Source organism: Lepidothrix coronata, unplaced genomic scaffold (genome assembly GCF_001604755.1).
Source record: "Lepidothrix coronata isolate B3197 unplaced genomic scaffold, Lepidothrix_coronata-1.0 Scaffold112, whole genome shotgun sequence".
Lineage (NCBI taxonomy): Eukaryota > Metazoa > Chordata > Aves > Passeriformes > Pipridae > Lepidothrix > Lepidothrix coronata.
The window spans coordinates 2,373,573-2,390,532 of record NW_016690292.1 but is presented as its reverse complement, the minus strand read 5'-3'; the positions used below and the strand labels follow the sequence as shown (position 1 = coordinate 2,390,532).

The 16,960-nt window shown below is 40.4% G+C and overlaps 1 protein-coding gene across 8 annotated transcripts in view; it reads left to right on the top strand.

Annotated features, from left to right (window-relative positions):
- The window catches only part of ST3GAL3 (ST3 beta-galactoside alpha-2,3-sialyltransferase 3), a 175,992-nt gene that overhangs the window by 35,506 nt on the left and 123,526 nt on the right, over positions 1-16,960 (top strand). For 4 of the 8 annotated variants that reach the window (XM_017824733.1, XM_017824735.1, XM_017824731.1 and 1 more), the window contains exons 3-5: positions 4,047-4,094; positions 5,870-6,019; positions 14,513-14,555. The exons of 1 other annotated variant lie outside the window; for it this stretch is intronic. In XM_017824733.1, the coding sequence (XP_017680222.1) occupies positions 4,047-4,094; positions 5,870-6,019; positions 14,513-14,555 (241 nt within the window). The remainder of the gene's footprint in view (positions 1-4,046; positions 4,095-5,869; positions 6,020-14,512; positions 14,556-16,960) is intronic. 3 more of the 8 variants (XM_017824734.1, XM_017824736.1, XM_017824737.1) reach the window with 3 other exon arrangements.

Genomic DNA, 16,960 nt, shown 5'->3' with positions numbered 1-16,960 from the left:
GTATGTAAAATGTTTATCCTGTGCTGTGCATCTTTCCCTCCTGGAGTACGAAACAGTTTGTTGGTCAGGATCATCACTCATTTATGAAGACCCAAATCTTCGTTTATTTTTCTGTTTGGAAACCAAAGAGGTGGAAAAGATATGGCAATCAGTAAGGAGTAGCAGTTAAATAGTTGTTTTGTGTCCAGAAATGCCTAGAGCTCAGGTGCACAATATATGCAGCGAGATGAGTAATTTAATTTGCCTGTCTTGGGGATGGGGGAGTGTGGTGCAGAGTTAACTGGGCCCTGAGAAAGCTCACGGTTAACAAAACCAACAGGAGGAAGGACCTAAAATGGGAGACACTGGAGTGAAAAGCGGGGTGTGTGTGTCAGGAGATAAGGGGTCAGCAACACTTGAAGTGCATCCCTTGCCTTGAAATACAATCAGTTCACATACCTGGATGACTTAGCTGGGCTGATGTAAGTGCAGAAGGAAATGTAGTCACCTCAGATTTGCAGGTTGGGGGTTTTTTTTGACTTCAGGAGAGAAGTCTGAAAATCCGGTTGTGTTCCTTCAAAGGCACATTCAGCTCTGTGTCCAGCATGGAGCATTGTTGGAACTGAGTTTAAATTCATTCCCAGAGCAGCAGTGAGTCTCTCTGCAAGTCTGTGTTGGAGCTCCTGGTTCCTGGATGAAATGGGACCCTTGTGTTTGTTCCAGAGTAATCAAACTGCTCTGTAAGCAGGGACTTGGGCAACACTCCTCCACACTCCAAAGGGGCTGTGATGCAGTGCATTTGGGTCGCCCTGCACAGCACTGGTTTTTGGGGGATGATAGAACAGATTCATGTGTTGGTCTGATTTGTGATGCTCTGTCTGGATGGTGGGAGGTGAGGAGAAGTGACCCAGAGCATAGGTCCCAATGCAGCTTTAACCCAAAGTTGACACAAAGTGACCCAAAGCAACTTTGCAGTCTGACTCGTGAGGTCTCAGCCATCATTATTGCTGGCACTGAGAGCCTTCTAAATAAGTGAGTGTTTATGCTGTCTTCACTTCTGATGGATTGAATAAGATCCAGATTTACATTTGTATTGTGCTGTATCTTGGGGTTTCCTTATTTTCTTTTTAGAACTGCTGTAGTCACTGGAATAAAGATTGTAATTAACATAAAAACAAGGTGTAAAAAAGGCTGGCACTGTGGTGTGTGCAGCCTGAAGCTGTACATATTGGCAAGTCACTGTGTGCCATATTCCATGATTTGGGCATAAAGGCTGCCCTTCAGTTAGAGCAGGATAAAAAAACATCTAAGCTGCTTTGTGGAAGTAGGTAGCTGAGAGGTTGGGGACTGCTCCTTCAAACATGAACACCTCTTGGCACCTAAACCAAGGGCCTGTGTAAGTGGGTATGTTTTACGTTGTGCCTTAATAAGTTTTGAAAGATAAAGCCTTTGAGGATTGCCTTTGAAAAGTAGAGCAGACTCAGGGGCTTGGGGAAAGGCACTGGGCACAGACTGAGCAGCCACTTTGTCTCAGCAAAAAGAAGTCTAGAAAGTCTGGAGGATTTTGAACTGATGACTGGAAGAGATTTGAAGCTAGAAGCAAAGAAACATTTCTTCTTATGTTTGTGAAAGCAGGACTCGGTGTATTTGCAATAAATCTGGCTTGCCTCAAAGAAGAGCTTATTTCCATCAAATTCTGACAGAAATAACCTGTTGTTCTGAATTTGGCTGAATGTGAATAGCTGTCTGGGTAGAAGAAAGGTGACACATGATTATCTTCTCAGCTTTTTTCAAGTTTATAGTATCTTCCCTTTTGAAGTGCTAGTGCCAGAAATAAACACAGTGTTTTAATAAAGATCTATGGTTTGTGCAATTACTTGTGCAGGTCGAGGGGGAGTTGACTCTAATAGAGGTTATTCTCAGTGAATTTGATGTGGAAACTGTGAAACTAGTAGTTGCATGGAGGACTGGCTTGGAAAAGGGAGCTTACTTTGCTTGTAAATTAATTTTTTTATATGAGGAAGATAACATTCTTAGTTAAAGGAATGAAATATTATGCTATTTTTGTGGGCTGCAATAATGGTATTAATTTGGTTCTTGCAGTGCTTTTCAGCCATTCTTAGATAAGTCCTAATATTTCATGTGCGGTGTTTGAATGCAAAAGATATTGTAGGAAAATTAACAACATTTAAATTTGGCTTTAACTACAAAGCAATACTTCATGATGATAAAAATCTCAACAGTTTTTTAAAAGTAGAACCCCACAGAGATACTTTAGAATTGATGGCAGATGAAGTTAATGCAGTTAAAATGAATTAAACTCCTTGCTATTTAGAATAATATAATGATGTCTGAATTTTATTCCCAAAAGAGGAAATACAGTTGTTAAGTCCAGATGGATTTTTGTTTTTACTGGAGTAAGTTTTGAGACTAGTGATATCTTCTTTTTATAATGTTACTGCCATACTGTTGGAATTGAGACAGCATAGACCTTCTTTTTTTAAATCGTTTTAAACCGGGTTAACAGTCTTACTGTGTTTATTTTGAAAATTAACACTTTCATATTGAATTTTTAAGAGTTGGAAAATAAGCACGAGGATGATGTACAGTGTGGAGGAGCCAAGGGCTCGGTCCTGTGTCACGGTATTGTCAGCTGTTACACAGTTGCTGTCACTGTGATTGTCGCCTGCCCAAATTTGGGGTGATGCAGCAGGAGCTTAAACTGCTCTTTGCAGCAGGCTAAGTCTGCTTGGGCTTTTTGCCTTGCACTGAGGGCTTGCACCTTGGCAGCATTTGTGGTGCTGCAAATGATGTGTGATCAGCTGAGCACATCTGAAACCTAAGTTACAAAGAGAAACGTTCAAGGATTCGATCTGTTAATTTAGCCAAAGCTGAAAGGCAGTTCTACTGTTGCTGTGTCAGTATAAAGCTTCTCTTTCCGTAAAATTATTGATCCTGTCGTGGTGGTTTGTTCCTTTTTGTGTTTTACTCATTCACAAGTTGTCTCTTAAGTTCTGGACCCAATTCTGCTCCACTGGTAGTGGAGTAGAATTTGGTAGGCTTGCTCCTTCAGTTAGGATTGGCATGAAAATAGATGGCAAACCATGAGGCTTACTACCAAAATAAGTGTTAACTTGTCTCAAGTAAGCATAAAGCTGAGGAAAAACCCACTGTTGAGCATAATACCATATTGCAGCTCCACTTGGAACAGAACATCAAATTATTACCAATAATTTTGCAAAGAGATTCCAGGCTGGAAGGGTGGTATATGAGGAAAATGAGTGACTGCTATAGGGGTTTGGATCATGAGGTGAGCTAAGTGCAAGCAGGCAGTAAGGTATTCTGTGTGGCCAAATGTTGTTGCATATATAAAAACTAGGAACTTTAAACCACAATTGACAAAAAGGGTGCCCCATCATATAAAACAGTGACAAAAAGTGTTGGATGTTAGCTGGTGAGCAAGAGTTGTCATTGCAGTCATGGATAAAGAACTGCTGTGATCCCCAGATGGGGACAAAAGGGTATTGAGTAGAGAGGTTATATTTTCTTGGCACATGTGGTGCATAAAGGAAAAAGGTGAAGGTTACTGATGAATTGAAATGCATTGAGTTGGGGAACCACTAGTGTGAGTAAAGATGTGGGAATCATGGTGAAAAGTGCAAAGGGCTTGTCTTAGCAAACAGTGTCAGGGAAGAATTGATCATAACAGGCAAGGCCCCTAAATAGGACAAAATATTGGTAATACATTTGATAAGAAAAACTCTCTAGTCCATCAGTCAAAGCATGTTATGATTCAGTTTTGGTAAGGTCAACCAAGCTTATTAGTCATAAAATGAAATTATTTTCAATGAATTGTAGCTACTCCACTGGGTAATGACACTGCATACTCCGTTGTTCTGCCTTTGCTAGATTCCTCTTGTTTTGTCTGGTTGGTGAAGAAGTTGTTCTGCTTCCTGGCAGAAGGGAGCACGAGGCATTACTTAAGGAAAATAACAAAAAATATGTTACAGCAGAAAATGGTGCTGAAAAAAAAAAGGGGAAAATGAACTTGTACTCTTGTGTTACAGATTCAGTGGTTCTTTCCTTTGACTCCGTTGGACATACGATAGGCTCAGGTACAACGTTGTGTTCTTCTCTATCTCCCACCTCATGACAAGGCTTCTACTTAACTGGACATGGTAGCCATGTTGGGAGGCAGGCCACTGAGTCAGAGTTTTGTGGGAATTAACCATCTAGCCAAAGTGGGTAAATAGGTCCTTTCCTAAGCACAGTGGAAGTATTCAGTTGTAGTGTGACACGAGGATTAACATGCAGGACTCCGTCCGTTCCCCAGCGAGGCAGGTGACCTGGACACGTTACATCGTTGGTGATGCAGTTTGTGCTTCTCTTCTCATGTCTAAGGCATTAAGATGATGTCACCCACCAGCTGAAGAAAAACTGTCCCATGCTACAAGGAGAGTTTCTTCTCAGCTAAACAAACATTCGAGTTATTTGGGGAAAGACATCAGGAATGCTTCCAGGAACGAGAAGGTGAAAGAGTCGTAACTAAAAAAAAAAAAATAGGGCAAGAAACTTCTTTTTTCTTGGGTGGAGATTGACCAGCATTTTCAAACCCCAGGGCAAATCCTTCCCAATCTAATTTCCTTTGGAACCTGAGCCTGACCTTCAGTTAAAGTGAACCAGAAATCAGAAATTCTTTTGTGTTGGGGCCACTTCATTAAATCAGTAACTATCCATTGGGCTGTGTGTAATGCACAAGCTGCAGCCAAGGCACACCACAGTGAGCATGATACTTAATGAAATTCAGTTTACAGCGTACGTATAATGATATATGAAGGGCAAGGGAAAGCCTAAGAATTGCTCTTTTAATGTAAAAACCCCTAAACACTTAAAAGATGGGGGTATTTACCGTCTTGCAGAAAAGACAAAACCTTCCCTTGGATTATTTTTTATTTTATCTTGCTTGCCAGCCTTTCCTCCTAGATTGATAGGGGAAACATGCTGCCTTCCAACATAGCACCTGTCTTCTGCCTGCACAGTTTGAAAGAGAGCCTGCTGCCTGACACTAACAGCAAAGCTTGAACACATTTCTGATTTACTAACCCCAGAGCTAGTGGAAGTAACTTTGTTTTAAAACACCCCAAATGTTTTCTACTCTCCCCATATCTTCTTAAAAACCTATATCTGGAAATAGATCTATTCTGGGTGCATGGTCTGATGTGGGAGTATCTCTAGAGTGCCAAGTGGATATGTTGTGTTTATGGCAGGAAGACACCATCTATTAATTCTCTTTTACTAATTAATACGTTATAACTGAAGCGTGTTGTTGCCTGCCTCCTTCTGTATTGGGTGATGGTTTCTTTAGTCTGAAAAAGTAGGGAGGAAGTTGCATAGCTGTGAGGTACAAAATCTGTGAGTAAAATTCAGGGAAGGATATCTGTGGAGTTAACCATAAATGCTGTGTTATGATACTACCAATAGGAAAGTAAATTTAGTTATGAAAAATAGTTCAACTGCTCTGTGTCTTTTGGATTTCTGTTAATATGGAGGGTGGGAGATAAGCCATTGGACTATCTTGGTGTGTTTTAAAAGCACTGATCTTTGTTCTGCTTGCATTTTGCAACTCAAGCTTGGATTGGTTAGGATTTAAAACAGTAAGACACGATCTTTTGCAAACCCTTTGCAACAAGACTGAATTTAGTCATTGAAGGAATATGAAGAAAACTCATATATTTGAGAAGGGAGGCTCAGAAATTTCCAGGAGAGCTGTATGTTTATTGCTTTCATGTTAGTACTTCGCATTCTCTGTGCTGCAAACTTCACTTTGCTCTGAACTGATATGTGTTAATAAGATGTCAAGATGTGTGATGTCTGTCCAACTGAGGGATAGCTTTCCTTGTTGAACAGGAAGGAGAGAGAGAAAAACTATTGTGCTTCCGCTGTCCAGCCCATCTCACCTTGCTGCAGACCCAGGAAAAGACAGAGCCCAGAAAGAACCCACAGAAACAATGGCAGCTCCAGGCCCAGCCATTCCCAGTAGGTGATGTTTCAGGTTGGGGTAAGAAGGGACTAAGATTGCATACTTTGAAACATAAAATTACATATACCTTTTTCTTTATTAGTCAAAATTAAACAACTGAGAATAATAGTCTCCCTGTTAAGACTTCATGCTGCTTAAAACTGGTACTCATTGACTTATATTTGCATATTAAACAGCTTCTTAGAATTGCTCTTTGGTACTTGCTAATCATGCCATGTGAAGGGCAATGTTTTGTTGCAGCTTCTGTATCTTATTTGAATTGACTGTTTGTCCTTGTCTTGGCTTTCCCCTTAACTTTGTCCCACATGCAAATCTCAGTTTTCAGGGATGCTGAAAATCTGTCCTTATGCAACTCAGATTAATGACACTCTCTGGGTTGTTCTGCATAAACTTCCTGAACCGAGTGCTCAGAAATTCATTTGGCTATGGAGTCTTAATGTCCTGCTTCACAGGAGATGATTAGAGTAGAGGACGTGCGAGCCAAATGTGCTTGGAGTGAGGCTGAACCGTGAGGTTCATGCCGTGGTCCAGCCTTCACAAGTCCAGATGTTTTTGTGATTCTCTTCACGGCTGTCCGTTCCCTTGAAAGATAAAGTTTGAGCAGCAGAGATAAGTGTTTCTTGTGATGTCTAGGCCAGTGTTTCAGCTGATACCAGAAAGGAGGGTGTCATGCTCTGAACTTGGGAAAACATTAATCAGGACACACGGTGTTTGAGGAGACCTAGATTTCATTCACTTGCCATAGACAGCTAGTACTACTTTTATTTTTTCTTCCCTCTCTCGTTGCTTTGTTTTATTTTGTTGCTACCAAATCAAACTTTGGACCTTGAAAGTCAGATTTATATCCCTGCTATTTTTGTTCAAGACTTTTTTCCTACCTCCTGTGTCTGAGAGCAAGTTAAATTTTTCTTCTCTAAGCCTCATAGGGTAGGAGTGCATTGAATGTGCAACTTTCCCATATGTTACTGTGCTTGCTGGAAATACTGAGGTTCTGAATACCTTACAGCTGTAGGCTTATGCTGTTGTTAGACATGTTTGATTGCAGTACTGACCACTGGTTCAAAGCAGATGTTCTCACTGCAGGCTTAAAAGATGCTAGTTCTAACATCGCAAGCTGCCAAGTGTGATCTAGGTCTTGTTCAAATTGTTCAAATATATTAACTTTTCTGTTGTTATTGCTTTTTTTCTATTCAATTTCATTATTAACCCTTATCGAAAGTTTGATTCGATTTATGCAAAGAAGATAGATCTTTACCCTTTGGTTTAGAGTAGCATATCTGCTGCAGCTCATGTGCTTGTGAAAGCTCACGTTTCCAGATGCTGAGTTCACAATGATGGTGGAGTAATCATCTGAGAATTTAAATCTGTGCTTATTTAGGAGTTTGCTGCTAGTGATTGCTTATGTCAAAGTCCTTAACTATTTTAGGAGAAGCTGTGAGAACTATGAAGGAAACTTTCTCTGTTTTGTTCAGCTGCTGAAGATGCTCAGATAACCATTTTGTGAAGGATGAGAATAACCCTGTGTCTGTCCTCCCGAGTACAGCTCCAGAGTGAATTTGGTGACTGCTTGCCTACATTTTGGATGGAGAGTGGTATGGATGGAGGCCAGGAATAGAAATACAACTGAAACCACGAGGTATCAAATTGGTAGAATAGTAATAGATTACTAGTATAAGAGAAAAAACGTTGGTGACTTGCAGAAGATTCCTCACTGTTCATTTGCTTTCTCAGTGTGACTCTGATAGTACAGATGGCTACAATTTCAAACTCTGATATTTCCCAGATTTCCAGGTTAGTGGAAATTAATTTAGATGTTATGTTAATTAGTAGGAGTTGTGAGGTCAGTGTTCTTGGTTTGAGAAAAGCAACTTAAATTTGAGTTTGGAGCTGATGTGGCTCTAATGTGTTGGGGTTTTTTTCCCCCTAAATTGCGTTTCTAACTGTCTTTATTACAGTAATTACATGTGGTAATGATGGGAAAGGAGAGATGAACTTACTCTGCTGCGTTTTTCTGCATTCCTGTAAAGCAGAAAATAAACTGGAAATATTACATATTTTCTCTGCTGGTTTTAGTGGCTCTATTCTGCAAAAATCCTTTTCCCCTTTCATTTTTGATTAATGAAGTTCTGCTTCATTCTTTATTTCTTTGAGCTGTAGACTGTGGGAGCTGCTTGAATCTTTGCCAGTGACTGTCATGAAGCAGTTGCACAGTCCTTATGTGGCTTTGCCAGCATGTTCAGTATCATCTGTCTTCTTATTAGTGCTGTGTTCCACCAATTGAAAATACAGCTGTGAATGAGTTGAGGTGCAAATGCCAAGAAGCAGCTTTAAGAATACGTCAAATTAAAAGTATTTCAATGCGATTTTTCTCTCTCATGTGGCATCTTCTCTGCATCAAGTCAGTACAACCTGTAAGTCACTAAAAGCCAGTATGGATTATTGCTTTGTTAATATTGTTCTTGACTTTTATTAGGTAATACGATACAATTTATGGAATAAAGAATATGTTGGAAGACTCAGTAGGGCAGCATTAACTCCATGGGCCAAGTGGATTCATGGTAGTAAATGAAACTAATGCTTAGCAAAGGTTGCAGTCTGGCTTGAAACAGATGACTCTCTGGGAAAAGCAAAAGGGCATATGCAGTTCATAGGAGGAAATGTTTCATCTTCCTATTGGAATCTTTCCGAAATTCAGCTTAAAGCAGTCAGTTGCTTTGCTACCTTTGGAGGTTGCTACAGTTTTATTAGGAAAACCAGTTGTAAGGAGATACATACTCCATGTTAAGGTAACCAGAGCCTTTTAAAATGTAATATCCCAGAATGACCTCTTCTTTGGTTTACTGTACCTATGTTGGAGGTGAGACAAGTAGGCAGAAGACCTTCCTGATGGATGACCCATCCAGCACTACTAGCCAGTGACTGCTTACTTGTTCTTTCTGTGCCTGGGGGATGAACAGTGTAGTTGCAGTGTCTGATGGAGGAGACCCCTCTGGTGTGTTGCTTTCCTCAGGCTGTAAAGGCTGGGTCAGGTGACTTTGGAGGCCCCAGTCAGGAATTACAGGGGGAAAAAAACCAAACCAAACCACCCTGAAGGTGTAGAGGTAGAAATTACTTCCTTTTGCTGCTAAATCAGAAACATTTAGGTGTCACCAGGGCATGCAGGGCTTTGTGACTGAAAACACATTTCTTCCCATTCCGCTTTGAACTCCCAGGTTTGTGTTTCAGTTGTGCTGATAGTGCTTGGTGTATCGATTTCCACTAAATATGGCTATTTTCAGCAGGTGCAGTACTTGGAAAATGAATATTGAGCTTGGCGCAGCAGGATTGACGTCTTTAGACAGTTTGCACAGTCTGTGAATATAGAGAATAGATGTGAAGTTTCAAGTTTTGCTGAAAGAGTAGTTTAGCAAACCCTTTTGCTCCCCAGGAAAGAAAAAAAAAAAAAAGGAAGCCTAAGTGAAGCTACATTAAAGTTTTTGAAGAATTAATTTTTTTTTCACACATGGTGGAAATGTCAAATGTGGAGATGGTTCTACACAGACATAGACTGGTGAGGTACACTTGTGTTGCTGGGCAGCAAGGGCTGAGCACTGAGCTTTACAGGTATCAGTTCTGCTGCTTTTGTGTATTTTTATGGAGCAGGGAAAGGCACCAAGGACTGGGCTTTGTCTTGCCCATTTTCTTGGTGTTCTCCTTGATGTCACTTGGACAACCTGGGGAAAAAGGTTGTGAAGTGTGTATGCAAGAGTAAATGGGGGTGAGAAGGAAACTGGAACACAGACATGCATACAGTCTGTGCAGGACTGTGTTGAGAAGCCCAGGTGGCCTCAGCTTTGCTACTTATGAACTTGGCTTTGCACTCTCTTTTTTATTCCCCAGTTATTTAAGTAGCCTCAGAAGATAATGCTTCCATCAGTAAATTCCATCACTGACGGGGTTAAAGTGAAAATCCTTAGGAAAGGATGCAACATTAAGTCTTTGTTTATCCAGTACTGTGATTGTTCCTCAGTAATCCTGAGTGGTATTTTTTTAACCCTGGAATAAAAGGTTTCTTTTGTCCTTTTCAGTTGATCCATTTACCATGAACTTTTTTTCATTAATTCTTTCTTGTCTCTTGAGTTCTGGCAGAATTGCTTTACATCAGCTGAACTTTTGTAACTGTCCATATGCGTTTTCTCAGACCAAGGTGAATGTGATGCGTTTGACCTTTTTTCATTGCAGAGTAAATAATTTTACCTGTGACCTTTGCCACGGATGTGGACAGTGGCCAAGGCTTAGTCCAGTTGGAGCCTCAGTTCTGCAGAGACCAAACTGCACTGGACAGGATGAAGTGTATCAGGGTGGTCTGAGCTTTTCTTGGTAGGACTTCTGTCTCTTGAAAATCATACTGATTTCTTTGACAAACACAAACATTTAGAATAAAATCGCTAAAATTGAACCTTTCTGCCTTCCCTCCTGTACTTGCAGTTACCAGTTAAACACAGAACTAGAACTGCATATAGCCTGTCTTTATAAAAAATAATTAGTTTTCTATTTCTGTGGACAAAGTTATTTGTGCTGTTCTGTGTAGCTGTCTGCTAAAAGGAATAGTTTCAAGTCATCAGTGAAATTGGTTATATGTAGTTTGAAAGGATAAAACCAGTGAGCCACGTTAATTCCTGCATTGTTGATTTCAGATTAGTAGCATAAGGGGAAAATTTTGTCCATTTTTCTTCTGTGTAGCTATATTGGCTACAGATGCAAAAGGCAATTTGAAAACTTGATAGATACTGTACACGGTGCTTTATGGCTTCCTGGGTGGTCTGCATGGAGTTTACAGACATTAGACAATGCATTTCTCACTGACCTGGTAGTTGGATTTCTGTTGGATACTTGGGAGAAATTCCCATGCTAATGCCAGCATTGAATTGGGCACAGGATTTGCATCATTTTTAGAAATTGCTATGCTTGGTTGTTCTTCTGTTCATATAATCACAATTACATGCTTCATTATGAAGTTGTTTTCAGTTGTCAGATTCTTATTCAATTCTGACCTTCCCGGAAATGTAGAAATGCATTTTGTTGCTGACCTTAGATGACCTCTTGTTCTTATGGGGCATGATGAAGCTTCATTTCCTGTGTTCACTCATTTCTGTCCTTCTGTACACTGCTGGACCACACTGTCAGCTGAGATCTGTAGCTTCCTAGCCCAGGTGAGTGTGGTCCTTAGATTGCATTGTGCTCTTTTAATAATGTTGCTTTTATTTCTCATGAGCCTTTCAGCCTTTTGTGGGTTGATAACATAAAGCCTCTATCAGATTCTTCCATGATGCTCTTCCAGTAGATGTGAACTAAGTCCTTTATTGCCTTTACTCATTTTTTGCATTAAAAATAAATCCTTTACCACACAGCCACATATAGGTGTCTTGTCTGGAAATCGATGGGTCAGACGTGGCCTTGGCTGGATCAGACCTACCAGCATGGTTAGATCTGAAGGGAGTTCTCCAGAACTGTAACTCTTGGTGGCTCTGCATTGTCCTTCAGTGCAGAGACCCCCTCATGGTGGGAGCATGAGGGAGTGTCATTATGATGATGATGGTGGAGGCCAACATCAAACCACAGTTAACACAGTCAGCTGGCCCAAGCTAGTTTTTGGTGGAGATGCTGGAGTATTTTTACCTTGTCCTCTCTAACTGTTTTGTGCTGTTTTGTCTAATATTCTGGCTCTTCTTTGTCCCACTGTGTGAAAAAGAGGGGAAATGTTTTTGTGTATCAAGCGATTAACTTGGTGAGTAAAGGCTTTAAACTAAGGTGCTGGGAGGAGAAAGCAACCTATAGGTTAGAGAACAGAGAGGTGACGTGAGTGCCAAGGCAGGCTCTTGCCACCTCTGTTTTCAAGGGAGGAAAGGGTAGGAGTGGGACTGCCCCTTCCTCAAGCTGTGAGTTATGTGCTCGGTCCCTCTCCTGTCACCATCACACCCTGACCAAACTGTGTTTTAGATTCAGCTGTACTTCAGTTTAGTGGGTCTGTGTTTCATCTTGTTTTAATTTAAATACATAACTCCAGACAAGTATTGCCTTTGCCTGCAGCTGGGCTATATGTGTTTGGCTTTCTCCAGATATTTGGGGCTTTATCTGTCTTTTGTGAATCCAGGCCGCTTACAGCCAGAATGAGAGCTGACTTTTGGCCCCTGTATTCGTAGAGATACAACTAAATGACATTAGAAGTCTGTAATGAGACTGATTTTTGCTGAAAAGGAAGGTAACTTTGGCTCTGTAATTTTAGAGGGCCCTAGTGTCTTTCCTGGGGGGGCAGCATGTGATAGAGATTCATTTCCAAGGTAATAGTAATGCTGATTTCCAAAAGTGTCAGTGAGTGTGAGATGGCCCATGGTGAGGGCAGCATTTCTCTGCCTGCAGTAGCTTGCACATCTCACCAGCCAATTAGAGGAAGGAGCTTAGTTGCTTCTGATTTAATGTTACAGCTTGAAAGGATAATTTACACCCTCCTGAAAAGCAGGAACACACCTGTGCTTCTGGCTTGAAACTGGAAGTGTTATTTTGTTTTGTTGTAGTTCATATACATCTCTTGGAAAGTACCCATTGCAAGGTAGTTGACATATAATTTTATAAGATTACTTTATCCCTCTGTCAGTAACAATCAGAGAACATCAAAACTTTAAACCTAGGGAAGGTAAAACTCACGTGAGAAACAAAAGGTAAATCTTGTGAAACATTGCAATGGACTCTGTCATCTGTGGTGCTTAGACTTCAGCATGGATGTGTGTTCTGGTGCTTTGGTTGCAAAGCTCATGAAGTGCTGAGTTAGTAGAAAGCCCAGGATGTTGTTGTAGTTATGAGGTGATATAATCTCTTATTGCATTTCCTCTTCTTGTATTTCCTGTTGGGAAGAAGGGAATGTTGGCTTGAATGGGATAAGACTGATGACAGGTGGGTCAGTGGCTGTAGATGTTTTTAAAAAAATAATGATACAAAAAAAAAAATCAAAATCTCTTTTGCTGTTGGCTCACTATGGATGTTGTTTTTGGGAGTCAGGAGGGTTAATAAAAATTGAAGGCATATTTCTTTTTCTGGAATGGATACCTTCCTGTGCACAATCCTACATGTGGAGGAGGTAAGGTTGGACAAGACGTAATTTCTTGTGGGAGGAATGAGGTGGGAGGAAGTTATGACAAAAGCAGCACATGAGGGAAACAAGACTGTCAGCACGTGGAAGGTGGAGGAGAGAGGCACAGGTGCATTTCTAACGTCAAGTACAGCAGGGATGGTGGGTGGCACACGGGTGCTGGCAGAGAACAGACAGTATGTGCCAATATCGAGTGCACACGTGTTCTGCAGCTTCTGTTACCTGAGTTATGTCAAATATAACACTTCCCTCAGGAATTAAATCTTAATGGGATTGAAACCAATGGCACAGTTTACATTGACCTATCTGGTGAAATGGTTTTGTCTCAGGTACTTTGGTTTAGGCTTTCCTGCTCTGCCGGTAAGTGATGGTGTGAAAAGCTTGTGATCTTCTGCGGTAAAACTACTGCAGCAGAAATTCTGGGGGGATCTTGTGAGGAAAGCAATCTTCTGTATTTCCAGTGAGCTCTAAAAGCTTAATAGAATGTTTTTTTCATGTTGTTTCTTTTAATACACCCCGATTGGATTATCTTTTGCTTCTCTGTTTGTATTATTTTTTTATTGTATGTAGTGAGACCCAGCAGTTCCCAGTGTGAGAAGGCCACTGAGTTTAACCCAGTGCAAGGACACTACACCTTTTACTTTTTCTTGTATATCTCACATGAAGTCCAGTATCTCTGTTTTTTGTATCAAGTGTTTGATTTACAAGATCACAATATATTCAAAGATGCTGAATGCTAAGCTTACATTATACAGTTAAGGATGTTATGAGTGATAACTTTGTTTCTGTAGCTGTCCCCTGTTTGTAGCATAAACTCATTTTGCGGTTTCCTATTGAACAACATCTGAACTTGAAGCATTTTTGCCACCATGAGTCACTTACTTTTGAAGAAGGGCTGCTTGATTGCGAAGTTGTGTATTGGAATAGACAAGGAATGAAGAAAAATTTGAAAGCTCTACCATGTCAGAACTTAGGAGGAATGTTTGTCATACAAATTAGTGGCAAAATTATTTGTACAGCAAACAGAAGAGCTTTGTTTATCACTGCATGAGTGGTTTCAGTAATGCTTTGTTTTTATGACTACACATAGCTTGATTAATTCTGGTGATTTCTAAATTAATGATTACCCATATGTTCTCTTGCTTAGTATTTCATGGAGATTCAGAAATGTTAATTTGGGAATACCTTGAAGTAACAATAATCTGTATTAACAGCTGCTAGTGACTAGAAATTACGATATAGCTATTTTCAGTTAGAAATAATTATTATCCTTCCATGAGGACTTGCAACTTTTTGGTTTTGATGCTTTTTGCAGAGGAGACACTTGCAGTTTTTTTGATAATGTGTCCCTTCCTTTTGTTTTACAGAATATGACAAACTGGGCTTTCTCCTGAATCTGGACTCCAAATTGTAAGTAGAACAGTAGGACTCTTCTTCATTTCTGTAGTTACAGCTTTCTGTTGTAAGCAACTTTTATGTCACCTGGGCAGTTGGCTCAGTGGACTCTCTGCTTCTGCCTGGGACAGCCAAGTCCTGCAGCAACCTGGCAATTCTGACTCCTTTCCTTGCACTGGGCTCTGCAGGCCAGCTTGGGTTGTGGATCACTGTCATTAATGCCTTAATAAGTGATCAAGAGGCTATAAATACCCACCTGAAGCCATGACTGTCAGTCTGCTATAGATATCCTACTGTTAATCTTCCAAATGAAAAATGTATTAAACACTGGAAAGCAGAAGGAACGCGAATCTGCGATTTGCTGGGATGCTTAGAAGTTTATATTTCCTTTCTGCCTGTTTCTTTAAAGATGGATACTACTATTTTTGCTTGTAAACTAGAGTGGAAAGACCCCCAACACAAGGCAGGGACCACTCGCTGTGTCAGAAGAAGAACATGGTGCTGAAGGGTGATGATGCTCCTCGTGCTTTTTGCCAGAACTCAAATCGAGACTGACCTCGTTAACACTAGGGGTCAGTAGCGACCCTGTTTCTGAGGTCGGCAGCCTTGCGGTAATTTTGGCGTTGGGAGCAAAAAGACTCCTAAAAACCTACCGCTTAAAAAGGCACAGAAGCAGTCTTTTGGCTTTGAATGACTGGAGAACGCGTGCCCTGCGCGATGTGTCATGTTATTATAAACCCCATTCTTAAAGTTTTGAAAATTTCGTTGTGCTTGTAGGGTGTAACATTTTGAGTTTAGTCTTGGGAGCTTCCACAATGGAATAAAAGCCTCATAAGTGTGTCGGGAACTGGTGTTTACAGAAGATGAGAAAGTCTCTAGGTAGGAGCTTCTTTTACAGAGGCAGCTGGATACATAAGCTCAGTTATAGTAACATATGGCAAAAAGGTAGCAGAACATGTATGAGAAGGAAGGAATATTGATTATTTATTTATTTATTTTCCCCCTGAAGGCCCTGGATCTCATTCAGTGGGCAGGAAGGATGGCGTTGACTGCATGAATAGTTTCTTTCTACTCTCGTTTAATGTAGTGTTTTCTGCAGTTTTTGTTGGGTGCTGTCTGGAACCCATACTGGTTACAGAGTTACCAATTTTCTTTATTGAACTTTCTGTGTTGGGCCATCCTTGTGATTTAGAGACACTAGTGTATGTACCTGTACAACACTGTGGGGTGAGATGATACATTATCTCAAATTTATACATGTAGAAGTCAAAGCAAAGAGATTAATCCAAAAATTGTGGAATGAGTAAGTAACCTTTGAGTGAATGTGTTGGTGTTGGTAAGGGGAAAATGTTTTATAGGTTTTTAAGTGGTCTGATTGGTTTTTTCCAGGCTGTTTTGTGTATTTTGTAATGTCCAGTTCATTGAACGTGCCCATTCACTGTCCACACACTGTTGGTGTATCCACCTGTGCTGTGTCCAAACCACTGCTTCAGTCTCACTCTTCGTACTCCTCCTTCATGCCCTTTTCTTTGTTGCTTTTAGCAAGTCCCACTGAGTCTTCCTTCCCCTGAAGCCTCTGTTACATCCTTTGCTGACTTACCTGTTTGATTACAGCTCTCCAAGACATGGTCTGCTCCTTCTTGTACTTACAGTATGGGGCCAAGTGAAGTTTTTACCTGCCGGAGGGCTTCCAGAGCCCTGATTTATTTTCTTAAAACCTCCCCATGATAAAAACACTCCAGTATTTTTGATTAAAGAACTGTTTCGTTGACTACTTCAAAAAATATCTTTATATAGCACCCTAAATGTGCATGTTTGCTTTTCAAAGCCCTAGAGTTAGTTTCTAGAAAGACTTGTAAAAAATCAGCATGATTAAAATAAATATTATGAAGTGACTTAAGGAACAAAGAAAGCAAGTATTGTGCGTAGGTGAAATCACTTTTTTTTAACTGCAATAGTCCTTTGCTGGTTTTTGGTTGGCTTTTTGTTTGTTTGTTTGTTTTTCTTTTGGTTGTTGTTTATTTGTTTCTTCCGTGTAATTAAAGCTGTCCCTGCTTTGAGAATAGACCTGATGACCTACAGAGTTCACTTCCAACCTGAATTATTCTATGACTTTTTTTTTTCTTTTTGATACCAAGGAAGGTAGAAAATAGCTGAAAATACCACAAAACATACCAAATCAATTTTGAAAGAAAAATGGGTGACAGTCTAGGGGACTTTTGCTACCGTTCCACAAGTTCAGCTTGTGTGGTCAGGGTGCCAAATATGTTTTCTAAGTTCAGACTGAATTCAGTGGAACTTAGTGGTAAAAAAATACTTCCTGTTACTCAGTCAAGATGGTACCATCATAGAAGCACTTTCTGGTTAAAAAAAAGTTGGTTGGAGTTGAAAGGGATAATATGTTCTGCACTGATGACTCT